A 14,394-nucleotide genomic window follows, 5' to 3' on the forward strand; every position below is an offset into this window, starting at 1 on the left:
CGGCAGGAGGAGGGCTATTTAGGAGTGACAGGGCCAGCAGGGGAGGAGATTTTAGACAAGACCAGCCCAGCAGGGGAGGGCAGTTAGGGGAAACCAAGCCTGCAGGGGAGAGCAGTTGGGAGGGACAAGGCCTGCAAGGGAGGGCAGTTGGGGGGGACCATGCCTTCAGGGGAAGGCAGTTGGGGGCAACCAGGCCTGCAGGGGAGGACAGTTAGGGGTGACCAGGCCAGCAGGGGAGGGCAGTTAGGGGCAATCAGGCCGGCAGGGGAGCAGTTAGGTGTCAATCGGGCTGGTAGTGGAGTGGTTAGGGGGTGATCAGGCTGGCAGGCAGGTAAGTAGTTGAGAGCCAGCAGTCCTGGATTGTGAGAGGGATGTCCGACTTCCTGTTTAGGCCCGATCCCACCAGGATCGGGCTTAAACGAGCAGTCGGACATCCCTCGAGGGGTCCCTGATTGGAGCAGTTGCAGGCTGGGCTGAGGCACACCCCGCCCGTGCACAAATTTTGTGCACTGGGACTCTAGTATCAATATAAACAGCACCTCCCACTTTCTGAAGTGCTCAGGTAAGGATGGCATTACCAGGTAAGGGCATGCTGGCAAAGCTGCTGGTCAACACTTGCCGCAGGGTCTCCAGGTGCTGTTGTAAGACAGTGTTGCGGCTTCGCTCCTGGATCACATCCACTTCCAGCTTCTCCACTGCTGTGCGCATGCTCTCCACGTGCTTCTGCAGGGCTGCATTCCTCTCTTCAAACTCCATGTTTGATTTGCGAAGCTGGCGAAGCTCTGCCTCCCGAGCTGAGGACATCCCCCCAGATACACACAGAACACATGGAGTGCTAGGAATCTCTGAGGAGTCCAAGTAATTTTTCCAAGGACGTTCTGCTTAGCTTTCTCTAATTTAGCCCACCTCATCACTCTATTCTCATTGTAGCCCTCCAAATAGCAATTTGGAATGAAACGCCTGGCTCCCCAGAGCTAATTTAATTCTTAAAACTGGTCATATTCTATACTTAAATTTACAAGGAACAGTTGCAATTCCAAGTATTTTTGTTTGTCTGTTTGTTTTAAACTATGAAATGAAAAGCCTGAGGGATTCCACAGGGAAACATTGGAACAATGGGTAACCACGGCTTTGGGTTCCCATCTTTACTACAATGAGGTCAAATTTTGCTCTTATATTACATTTGGGACACCGACGTAGGCTTTTATTTGTATAAATGGTTCCAGGTTAATAGTTCAAAAGCAACTGAATTAGTGATGTACATTTATTTGCTTTGATCCAGAGACTAAAGCAGTTTTGACAACACTGGGCTAGTTTTCCTTCACTGGTCTTTGAGTAGTTACCTTTACTAGAGAGTAAAATACAAACAATTTTCTTCTTCTAGACCAGTCCTAGGATTTGGAATATCACTATCATTGCTTTTGATCAATGTATTCCTGAGAACAAAATTCCCTGTCACAGACATGAGTAACACAGAATGATACTTTGGTAATCACCTTTGCTGTGGTTCAGGAATTCCTCTGTAAATATAGGGATGTCAAAAACAGATCGTTCCTTTACTTCTGTTTCTTTCTGTGAAGCAAGAGAAACAAAACAGTTCTGGTCAAGATGGCTGAATACATAAACATTGAGCTTGCCTCTTCCCATGATGACATTAAATTACAACATAATTATAGAACCACCACTCTTGAGAACCCCTTGAAGACTAGCTGAACAGAAGTCCTATAACTAAGGATATAAAGAAGAAGCCACGTTAAGCCTGGTAGGAGGGACAAAGACACAGAACAGGCAGATCCCACATGCATGTGTGATGGTTAAGAACTGGGAGAGATATCTTAACTTTGGAGGTCCGGACATGGATCAAGGGGACCTAGCCCCACTCCTGGTAACCCAGCCCAGGTCTCCAGTGCTGGGGAGAGAAGTTCCATAACTTCTAGCTGTGAAGACCAACACAGATTGTGGCTGAATGAGTTGGAGGTCGCTGGAGTCCCCAGGGTTCTGCTTAAAGAGCCCGCACACAGACTTACACAGACTCACTTGCTGAATTCCAGTACTGGGGCAGCAGCTCGAAATTGCCAGGGACATACAGGGAGGAATTGAATTGCCTACCTCAACGGCAAGGGCTGCATGGGCAGCTTTCTCCCAGACAGATGTGCTGTCAGAGGCCATTGTTCCTTTGCTGAGTGCCCCTCTGCCCCTCACAGAGACAGCAGATGGGCCCCATTTTGTTCCTCTGCTGAGCCCTTCTCCATCTAGTATGCAGATACAGGCAAGCACCAAATATGAGTCTCCATCCAACTCACCCTACCCTAGGGATTCCCTGAGAACCTGCACAACCCAACTCACACACAGGCCTGAACCCCTTACAGAGGGTATTCCTCACATGTGGCTGGTCTTGGCCAGTGCTGTGGATTTCCCTAAAACTCTCTGAAAGGTCCAAACCCCGCAAAAGCAGCAGCTGGCCTTGGCATACCCTATACCAGTGATGGCGAACCTTTTGAGCTCGGTGTGTCAGCATTTTGAAATACCCTAACTTAACTCTGGTGCCGTGTCACATATAGAAATTTTTTGATATTTGCAACCATAGTAAAACAAAGATTTATATTTTTGATATTTATTTTATATATTTAAATGCCATTTAACAAAGAAAAATCAACCAAAAAAATGAGTTCGTGTGTCACCTCTGACACGTGTGTCATAGGTTCACCATCACTGCCCTATACCCATACTAAGTGTCTCCCAGACTGGCACTAGTGGCAGTCGGCCTCATTTCGTAGTGTGGCTTCTCCCAGGTACCTCCTGGGAGTCCAGTATAGACAGCTATCAACCTCAGATAACTCTGTAGCTCTTGCTAGGTAGGTCTAGGTCAGGCACAGGGAGCAGCTTACCTAGGACTGCACTTGAGCTCCTCCCAAGAGGCCCAGGACCAACACACCCAGTGGCTGGCTTCAGACCACACTAGAGCACCACCTCAATTCGCTCCGAAAATGATACAACAAAAGGGTGGAGTCAGCAGGCACCAGAGCCCTGCTACAGTGAATCTCAATTTAAGAAGTCAACACTGCATAATAGCTTGTCTGTCATAGTCAGGGCCAGTCCTCATAGCCAGTCAGGCTAAGGGCCAATCCAAACCACTGATGTGCTCAAATACAACAGCAGAGTACACAACCCACTCAAGGAACACTGCTGGAGCACCCAACTCAGGTGAACAGGGAAACTGCATCACTGGGTCCTACAGGACACCTACTAAATAAGGCCACCCTGCAAAGATTGGAAGACACAGCATATCTACCTATTGTGTAGAAGCAAACACATGGAGGCAACCAAAATGAGGAGATAAAGAAACATGCCCCAAATGAAAGAACAGGAGAAATCTCCAGAAAAAGAACTAAACAAATAGAGGAAAGCAATCTACTAGATACAGAGGTCAAAACACTGGTTATAAAATGATGATCAATGAAATCAGAACAATTCTCGGGGGAAAAGGGGTGTGGGGGGTGTGGGAAGAGACTGTAAAACAATCGTACACCTATGGATGAGGACAGTGGGGGGGGGGCGGTAAGGGCAGAGGATGGGTTGGGAACCGGGTGGAGGGGAGCTATGGGGGGAAAAAAAGAGGAACAACTGTAATAATCTGAACAATAAAGATTTAATTAAAAAAAAGAATAGATGAACTCAGTAAGAACTTACACAAAGAGATAAAAACCATAAAAAAGATCCAGTCAGAAATGAAGAATACATTAGACAGAAAAATTGGCAGATTAGATGAAGCAGCGGTTCAAATCAGCAATTTGGAAGACGAAGTGGTAAAAAAACAATCAAAACAGAAAAAAAAGAATAAAATTAAATAAGGATAGTTTAGGGAACTCTGGGACATCAACACTCACAGCACAGGAGTACCAGGAGAAGAGGAGAGCAAGGAATTGATAACCTATTTGAAGAGACAATGACAGAAAATTTCCCTAAAAAGGCAAAAAAATAAAAAATAAATAATAAATAAATAGACATACAAGTCCAGGAAGTGCAGAGTCCTAAACAAGATGAACCCAAAGAGGCCCACAGCAAAACACTTCATAATTAAATTGCCAAAGGTTAAAGACAAAAAGAAAATCTGAAAAGCAGCAAGAGAAAAGTAAGTTAGTTAGGTACAAGGGAGCACCCATATAACTGTCAGCTGATTTCTCAGCAGAAAATTTGGGGGCCAGAAGAAATAGGCAGGAAATATTCAAAGTAATGAAAAGCAACGACCAACAAGCAAAATTACTCTACTAGCAAGGCTATGATTTAGAATAGAAGGAGAGATAGAGAACTCAGACAAGAAAATGAAAAAGGAGTTCACCATCATCAAACTAGTATCACAAGAAATGTTAAAAGAAGGAGGAGGAGGGAGTAGAGGGGGGATAAGATAAGAAGTGAAGGAGGAGAAAAAGATGATGATAGAAATATGATTAACAAAATGGCAATAACTACATACCTATTATTTTAAAGTAAACAGATTAAATGCTTCAATGAAAAGACACAGAATGGCTGAATAGATAAGAAAACAAGACCCATACATATGCTGCCTACAAGAGACCCACTTTAGATAGAGACACACACAGATTGAAACTAAAGGGAGGGAAAAAGATATTTCATGCAAATGAAAATGAAAAATAAAAAGCTGGACTAGCAATACTTATATCAGAAAAAACAGACTTGAAAACAAAGGCTACAATAACAGATAAAGAAGGACAGTAAATATAGATAAAGGGATCAATCCAAAAAGAGGATATAACCTTTGTAAACACTTAAGCACCTAATGTAGGAGCACCTAAATTTATAAAGCAAGTATTATTGGACAGAAAAAGAGAGATCAACAGTAATACAATCATAGTGGGAGAATTTAACAACCCATTGACATCAATGGATAGCTCATCCAGGCAGGAAATCAACAAGGAAACAGTTGCCTTAAATGATAGACCAGATATTTAATTTATATTCCTAGAACTTTTCAACCCAAAGCAACAGAATATACATTCTTTTCAAGTGAACATGGAACATTTCTATGATAGACCACATGTTAAACCACAAAACAAGTCTCAATGAATATATAAGATTGAAATCTTATCAAGCATTTTTTCTTTTTTTAAAAATAAATATATTTTTATTGATTTCAGAGAGGAAGGGAGAGGGAGAGAGAGACAGAAACATCAATGATGAGAGAGAATCATTGATCGGCTACCTCCTGCACACCCCCTACTGGGGATCAAGCTGGCAACTTGGGCATGTGCCCTTGACTGGAATTGAACCCGGGACCCTTCAGTCCAAAGACTGATGTTCATCCACTGAGCAAACTGGCTAGGGCTCAAGCATCTTTTCTTATTCCAATGGTATGAAACTAGAATCAATTTCAAAAAGATAACTAATAAACATACAAAGACATAGAGGCTAAATAACATAGTATTAAACAGTAAATAAGTTAACAATGAGATTAAGGAAGAAATAAAAAGATTCCTTGAGACAAATGAAAATAAAAACACCACCACCCAAAATATGGGACACAACCAAAGAAGCTCTAAGAAAGGAAATTTATATCAATATAGGACTATCTCAAAAAAAGAAAGAAAAGGAAATATCAAATAATTTAATCTTATACCTACAGGAACTAGAAAAGGAACAACAAACAGCCCATAGTGAGTAGAAAAAAGGAACTAATAAAGATCAGAGTGGAAATAAATGAAATAGAGCAGGGGTGGGCAAACTTTTTGACTCGGGGGCCACAATGGGTTCTTAAACTGGACGGAGGCGGAACAAAAGCATGGATGGAGTGTTTGTGTGACTAATATAAATTCAAAGTAAACATCATTATATAAAAGGGTACGGTCTTTTTTTTTTTTAGTTTTATTCATTTCAAATGGGCTGGATCCGGCCCGCGGGCCGTAGTTTGCCCACGGCTGAAATAAAGTCTACAAAAGCAATACAAAAGATCAATAAAACCAAGACCTGGTTCTTAGAAAAGATAAACAAAATTAATAAACCTATAACTAAGTCATAAAGAGAAAAAGAGACAGGGCTAAATAATAAATAAAATAATAAATGAAAGAGGAAAAATGACAACTGACACTACAGAAACACAAAGGATTAAAAGTAAATATGAACAATTATATGCTAACAAATTGGACAACCAGGAAGAAGTGGATAAATACCCAGAAACACATAATCTTCCAAGACTGAATCAAGAAAAAACAGAAAATTTGAACAGACTGATAATTACTAACAAAATAGAATCAATAATCAAAAACTCACAAGAGAACTAAGATGGATGTGTAGGTAAACTCCTGTACTTACTGCCTCCCACAACCACAATAAAATTATAACTAAAATAGAGACAACCATCACCCAGAACTGCCTGAAAGCTGGCTGCCTGGAAGTCCTACAACTAGAGAAGTAAAGAAGAAAGCACACAGAGGCTGGTAGGAGGAGTAAAGGCACAGAATGGGCTGGTCCAACACATGTGGTGTTTTCTTAATTGGGAGGGAGATTTTCTTTGCGGAGGCCACTCAGGAGGAGCAAGGGATCCCAGCCACATACCAGACCCCCAGCCCAGGCTCCAAGAGCTGAGAAGAGAAGTCTCCACAACTACAAGCTGTAAAAACCAGTGGGGATTGTAGCTGAGTGACACAGAGGCTACTGAAGACTCAGGTGTTCCATTTAAAGGGCTGGCAAACGAACTTACTCAGACTGCTAGCACCGGGCAGCTTTGGGGGACCCAGATACATAGAGGGAGGAAATGGATTGTCTGGCATCCAGGCAGGACTTGGGGAATGGCTTTTTCCCAGACAGGGATTCCTGTGCAGGGACCTCCCCTGTCGCAGAGCAGGCAGCCATATCAGCCTGGAGCACACTGTTTGCTCCAGCCTGGTGATTCCTTGAGACACCACCCCATCCAATTTGCAGCCCCACCCAACCTGTTTGCAGCAGCTTTTTCATATGAATGTCCTGTCCTGGCTCAGGCTTCAGACTTTGCTAAAATCTCTCAAACAAGCAGTAGCTGTTGATAGTGTGCCCCAAACCTATAATTAAAAGGCCCAAGATCCAGCACGTTTCCTTACTTCACAGCTGGGCCTCACCTGAGAATCTCTAAGCCCACTACCAACAGCAAATAGCAGCTGTATGCAGATTCTTCTGTAGCTTCTGCTGTGTGGCCCCAGGCAGTGGCTAAATTTGCTCCTCCCTGAAGGTCCTAGAGCCAGTGCACCCAGTGGACAGCTTCAGACCATAACAGATTACAATTCTACACATCCACAAGTGACACACTCCAGAGGCAAACTCAGTGACCACCAGATCCTCACTGAAGCAAGTCCTGCTCCATAGGGGTGTTTCCTGCAGAGCAGCTCTCCCACTATAGTTGCAGCTGGTCCTCACAGTCAATTGGCCTGGAGGCCAACTCCTCCCAGTGATGCCAATAGCGATCAAGGCTCAAGAACAAGATTTTGCACATAGCCCACACAGGAGCCCACCTACACAAGGCCACTCTACCAATTCCAGGAGACATAGCAGCTCTACCTAATACGCAGAAACAAACACAGGGAAGCAGCCAAAATGTGGAAACCAAGAAACATGTCACAAATGAAAAAAATGGAAGCAAGCAAACTACTGGATACAGAGTTCAAAATCACGGTCATAAAGTTACCCAAGGATCTTCATGAGACTTTCAAGGATCTTAGTGAGAATGTCAAAGACATGGAAAGGGACCAGTCAGAAATTAAGCATACACTAACTGAAATAAAGAATAATTTACAGTATTCAACAGTAGAGTAGAGGATACTGAGAATCAAAGCAATGATTTGAAATATGAGGAAGCAAAAAACACCCAACCAGAAGAGCAAAAAGAAAAAAGAATTAAAAAATATGAAGATAGTTGTAAGGGGCCTCTGGGACAACTTCAAGAGTACCAACATTTGCATCACGGCAGTGCCAGGAGGAGAAGAGAGAGACAGCAAGATATTGAAAACCTATTTGAAGAAATGACAGAAAACTTCCCCTACCTGGAGAAAGAAATAGACTTACAAGTCCAGGAAGTGCAGAGTCCCAAACAAGAGGAACCCAAAGAGGCCCACACCAAGACACATCATAATTAAAATACCATGGGTTAAAGATAAAGAGAGAATCTTAAAAGCAACAAGAGAAAAGCAGTTAGTTACCTACAAGGGAGTGCCCATACGAATGTTGGCTGATTTCTCAGCAGAAACTTTGCAGGCCAGCGGGGAGTGGCAAGAAATATTCAAAGTGAACAACCAGGAAGATTAGTAAGGACCTACAACCAAGATTACTTTACCCAGCAAAGCTCTCATTTAGAATTGAGGGTCAGATAAAGAGCTTCACAAATAAGAAAAAGCTAAAGGAGTTCATCACCACCAAACCAGTATTACATGAAATGTTGAAGGGTATTCTTTAAGAAGGGGAGGAGTAGGAGGAGAAGGAGGAGGAAGGAGGAGGAGGAGCTGGAGGAGGAAGAAGGAGGAAAAAGGAGGAAGGAGGAGGAAGAGGAAGAAGGAAGATAGAGGAGGAGGGAGGAGGAGGAGGGGAGGAGGAGGGGAAAGGGGAGGAGAAGGAGAAGGAGCAGAACATGGAGAGATAAAAAATATGAACAATAAAATGGCAACACATATATATTTACCAATAATTGAATCTAAAAATAAAAATAAACAAGAAATCTAATGAACAAAATAAACTGGTGAATAAAACAGAATCAGAGGCAGGAGTGATGTCTCCTAGGACCCAGCTGGAGGAAAGATGGTGGGCTCGCAGTGAGCAGCTGTCGAGGGATTAAAAACAGGTATGCCTAGAAGCAAATTTTAAAAGCATTTTCTCTTCAAATCTTTTTCCATACCATCTGATAAGCATCTTGATTCACCATGGACGTATCAGCAGTGAAATGGGCAATATCAAACAGAACTGTCTTGAAATATTTATTTCCAATCCAAAATGGACCTTTATATTGTGTTTGTCATAAATCTACATACTCTTCTCTTCCAGATGACTATAATTGCAAAGTAGAACTTGCTTTGACATTTGATGGCACAACAATAGTTTACTACCATCCTTCTGTGGATATTCCATATGAACACACTAAACCTATCCCTCGGCCAGATCTTGTGCATAATTATGGAGAAACACAGGATCAAACACCAAAAACCAGATTAGAAGAAAAAGATGAACACTTTGAGCAAGGATCCATGATAGAACAACTTAGCAAAATGTTCTTTACTACTAAGCACCATTGGTATCCTTGTGGACAGTATCATACACGTCGTAGGAAACTGAATCCTCCAAAAGACAGAAAATGCAATCAGGTATATTCACTACTATGTTATATAGTAAAATAATAAAAAAATGTCTTTTCATGTATGAAACAAAACAAACTAACAAACAAATAAACAGAATCAGAGGCATGGAAGTGTGGAATAGACTGATGAATCTCAGAGGGAAGAGAGGAGGGGGGGCAGGAAGAGATTAACCAAAGATCTTACCTATGGACACAGACAAAAAGGTGGTGAAGGCCTGGGGTGGGGTAGGAACCAGGTGGAGGGGGGCAACAGGGGGAAAAAGGAGGGCATCTGTAATCCTTCCTATACAATAAAGGCCTAATATGTAAATTGTCCCCTCCACCAGGAGTTCGACCCGTTCGCTATGACGTGTGCTGACCACCAGGGGGTGGCACAGAACATGCGGGCGCCAGCTACATGATGCTGGCAGAGGGCAGCAGTGGAGGTGCTGCTAGCCCCATGGGCCCTGAGGAGAGCGGGACTGCGGCGGGATGGTGGAGCAGGTGAGCAGGCCGTGCCAGGCCAAGGCGGGTGTGAGAGGGGGCCCGATTGCCCCGCTGATTGCCCCGCAGACGGTGACCAGTGGAGGCAGCAGGGCTGCTGCCCTGTTCCCAGGCACTGAAGTAGCTGGGCAGGGATTCCAGCCCCGACTGACTGCCCAGCAGACCAGCAACAGGCAGGCCCTGATCGCCCGATGGGGGCCTGGCCCCGGGCTGGGATGGGGAACTGGGGGTGGGTGGTGGCGACCAACCTCCCACGGTGCCCGGGCGGGGGGCTGTGACCTCTCGCTGGCTACCTGGAGAGGGGTTGACAGGGACGGAGGTGTGGTGAGAATGCAGGGTGTCCGCTGAGCTTGCTCTCACTCCTCCGCTACCCTCTTCCAGGACACAAGGGCTTGCATGCCGGAGAAGCCCCTGCACTCAGGTGCCGGGCGCCCATGAGGAGCCTCCTCGACACCCGAGCAGCCTCTTCTGGGAGAGCCAGACCACAGCCGCTGGGCCCATAGGGGCAGATCGGGTTCCCCATGGGTTCGTGCAGGAGCTGGTCTGAGAGGCCGGTGGGAGAAAGTGCACTGCCTGCCTGGCTTCCATGAGGCGCCACTGTGCAGCCCAGAGGCCCATGCTGTGCCCAGGCCTGCAGAGTCCGGCTGCGCTCACTGCATCTCTGCGTGGGGACTCGGGTGCCCTGACTCAGGCGGTGGGGGGCGTGTGGAGGCCCTGGGTCCCAGGTGCTGCTATGGCCCAGAGGTCAGCTAGGACCTACCCTTCCATGCCAGACACTAGCGCTTTAATTGCTGCTGAATTTAGTGCACCGGGCCTTTAGTATTCTCAATAATAAAAGTTAAAAGAAAATTAAAAAACTCACAACATCCCAGCTGGTGTGGCTCAGTGGTTGAGTGCTGACCTATGAACCAGGAGGTAATGGTTGGATTCCTGGTCAGGGCACATACCTGGGTTGCAGGCTCGATCCCCAGTAGGGAGCATGCAAGAGGCAACCGATCAATGATTTTCTCTCATCATTGATATTTCTGTCTCTCCTTCTCCCTTCCTCTCTGAAATCAATAAAAAATATATTTTAAAAATCCCCAAAACCCATAACAAACAAAAAAGTCCCAAGCAGATGGCATCACAGGTGTATTTTACTAAACATTCAAAGAGAAACTAACACTGATCCTCTTCAAATTATTCCAAAAATTTCAAGATGAAGGAAGACAACCAAGCTCATTTTATGAGGGGCCAGCATTACCCTGATTCCAACAAAGACATTACAAAAAAAGAAAATTATAAGGCAATATCCCTGATGAACACAGACACACAAGTCCTCAATAAAATATTAGCAAATCGGACCCAGCAATATTTTAAAAAGATCATCCACCATGATCAAGTAGCATTTATTTCTGGGATGCAAGGTTGCTTCAATATCCACAAATCAATTAACGTGATACACCACTTGAACAAAATGAAGGATATGCCCTGGCTGATGTGCACCAAAAGGTCGCTGGTTCAATTCCCAGTCAGGGCACATGATTGGGCTGTAGGTTCAATCCCCAGTAAGGAGTGTGTAGGATGCAGACAACTGATGTTTCACTCTCACTTCACATCGATTTCTTTCTCTCTCTCTCCCTCCCTCCCTCCCTCCCTCCCCAAGAATCAAGAAAAACATGTTTTAAAAAGATAAAAATAATATAATCATATCAAAAGATGCTTAAAGAGTATTTGACACAATCTAGCATCCATTTATGATATAAATTCTCAGCAAAGTGGGACCACAGGAAATATGCCTCAACATAATAAAGGTAATATATAACAAACCCACAGGTGATATCATATTTAACAGTGAAAGGCTAAATGCATTTTTCTTAAAGATCAGTAATAAGATATGGGTGTCCACTTTCACCACTTCTATTCAACACAGTATTGAAAGTACTAGCCACAGCAATCAGGCAAAAAGAAAAGAAATAAGTAACACTGTCATTTGCAGATGACATATCATATATAGAGACCCCTATAAGATTTCACCAAAAACTCTTAGAACTAATAAACTAATTCATCAAAGTAGGATAAAAAAAGAAATATTCAGAAATTTGGTTGCATTTTATAAACCAATAACAAATTATCAGAAAAAGAAATTATGTAAACAATCCCATTTACAATTGTATAAAAAAATACCCAGGAATAAATTCAAGCAAGAAGGTAAAAGATCTGTACTCAAAAATTATAAGACATTGAAGAAAGAAACTGAAGACACAAATAAATAAAAGCATATACAGTGCTTATGGATAAAAAGAATTAACATTTTTTTTATTGTCTAAAGTTTTACATGATGTCTTCTTTTTCCCCAACTGACCCCCACACCCCTAGCCATTCCCACCACGGACAGCCCCCACCGCCCCAGTGTCTGTGTCCATTGGTTATGCTAATATGAATGCATACAAGTCCTTTGGTTGCTCTCTAAACACCCCCCCCCCCGCCATTTGTCTCTAGATCTATTCTTGTTCATCAAAATTATGTTCATCATTATATTCCACATATGAGTGAGATCATGTGATACTCATCTTTCTCCGACTGGCTTATTTCACTTAGCATGATGCTCTCCAGTTCCACCCATGCAGATGCAAATGGTAAGAGTTCCTTCTTTTTTATAGCAGCATAGTATTCCATTGTGTAGATGTACCACAGTTTTCTAATCCACTCATCTGCTGATGGGCACTTAGGCTGTTTCCAAATCTTAGCTATTGTAAATTGTGCTATGAACATAGGGGTGCATATATCCTTTCTGATTGGTTTTTCTGGTTTCTTGGGATATAGTCCTAGAAGTGGAATTACTGGGTTGAATGGGAGCACCATTTTTAACTTTTTGAAGAAACTCCATACCAGTGTTTTTCAACCTTCCTAATGCTGTGACCCTTTAATAGTTCCTCATGTTGTGGTGACTCACAATTTCATTGTTACAAATTGAACATAATTAAAGCATAGTGATTAATCACAAAAACAATATGTAATTATATGTGTTTTCCAATGGTCTTAGGCAACCACTGTGAAAGGGTCGTTCGACCCCCAAAGGGGTTGCAACCCACAGGTTGAGAACCGCTGCTCCATACTGTCTTCCACAGTGGCTGCACCAGTCTGCATTCCAACCAGCACTGCAAGATGGTTCCCTTTTCTCCACATCCTCGCCAGCACTTGTCACTTGTTGATTTGTTGATGATAGACATTCTGACAGGTATGAGATGGTATCTCATTGTTGTTTTGATTGGCATCTCTTGGATGATTAGTGAATTTGTGCATGTTTTCATATGTCTCCTGGCCTTCTGTATGTCGTCTTTCGAAGAGTGTCTATTTAGATCCTTTGTCCATTTTTTGATTGGATCATTTATCTTCCTTTTGTTGAGTTGTATGAGTTCTCTGTAAATTTTGGAGATTAAACTCTTACCTGAAATAGCATTGACAAATATGTTCTCCCATGTAGTGGGCTTTCTTGTTTTTTTTTGTGTGTGTTTTTTTTTAATTGTTTCTTTTGCTGTGCAGAAGCTTTTTATTTTGATGTCGTCCCATTTCTTTATTTTCTCCTTAGTCTCCATTGCTCTAGGAGCTGTGTCTGTAAAGATATTGCTATGACATATGTCTGCTATTTTGCTGCCTATGGAGTCTTGTAGGATTTTTGTGGTTTCCCATCTTACATTTAAGTTCTTTAGCCACTTTGAGTTTGTTTTTGTGTATGGTTTAAGTTGGTGATCTAGTTTCATTTTTTTTGCATGTATCTGACCAAATTTCTCAGCACCATTTATTGAAGAGACTGTCTTGACTCCATTGTATGCTCTTGCCTATTTTGTCAAATATTAATTGAGTGTCATGGCTTGGGTAGATTTCTGGGTTCTCTGTTCTGTTCCATTGGTCTATAGGTCTGTTCTTGTGCCAGTACCAGGCAGTTTGAGAACCGTGGCTTGGTAATATAGCTTGATATCTAGTATTGTGATCCCTCCAACTTTGTTCTTCTTTCTAAGGATTGCTGTGGCTATTCAGGGTCTTTTTAAAAAATTTTTTATTCCAGATGAATTTTTGGAGAGTTTGTTTTAGATCTTTGAAATACGCTGTTGGTATTTTAATAGGGATTGCACTGAATCTATAGATTGCTTTGGGTAGTATAAACATTTTAATGATGTTGATTCTACCAATCCATGAACATGGTATGTTCTTCCATTTGTTTATGTCTTCCTCTATCTCTTTTTTCAATGTCCTGTCGTTTTCTGAGTACAGATCTTTTACAACTTTAGTTAAGTTTATTACTAGGTATCTTAATTTTTTTGGTGCAATGGAAAATGGATTTTTTTTTTGGCTTTTCTTTCTGTGAGTTCATTATTGGTGTATAAAAAGGCCATAGATTTCTGGGTGTTAATTTTATATCCTGCTACATTGCCAAATTTATTTATTAAGTCTAATAATTTTTTGATGGAGTCTTTAGGGTTTTCTATATACAGTATCATGCCATCTGTGAATAATGACAGTTTTACGTTTTCTTTTCCAATTTGGATATCTTTTATTTCTTCTTGTTTAATTGCTATTGCTAGCACTTCCAAAACTGTCAA

At 42.5% G+C, this 14,394-nt stretch overlaps 1 protein-coding gene and 1 pseudogene across 2 annotated transcripts in view; one reads left to right on the plus strand and one right to left on the minus strand.

The window, feature by feature from the left end:
• The window catches only part of HMG20A (high mobility group 20A), a 137,402-nt gene that overhangs the window by 7,654 nt on the left and 115,354 nt on the right, over positions 1–14,394 (minus strand). Inside the window, exons 7-8 of the mRNA XM_006087917.3 lie at positions 1,497–1,572; positions 579–794 (exon numbers count right to left, since the gene is read on the minus strand). Coding sequence (XP_006087979.1) covers positions 579–794; positions 1,497–1,572 — 292 coding nt within the window. The remainder of the gene's footprint in view (positions 1–578; positions 795–1,496; positions 1,573–14,394) is intronic.
• LOC111825822 lies at positions 8,779–10,249 on the plus strand (annotated as a pseudogene). The gene is made up of 2 exons (XR_002829025.1): positions 8,779–9,335; positions 10,193–10,249. The product of XR_002829025.1 is annotated as a 39S ribosomal protein L42, mitochondrial pseudogene (transcript).

Source organism: Myotis lucifugus, unplaced genomic scaffold, assembly GCF_000147115.1.
Source record: "Myotis lucifugus unplaced genomic scaffold, Myoluc2.0 scaffold_41, whole genome shotgun sequence".
NCBI classification, from domain to species: Eukaryota; Metazoa; Chordata; class Mammalia; order Chiroptera; family Vespertilionidae; genus Myotis; species Myotis lucifugus.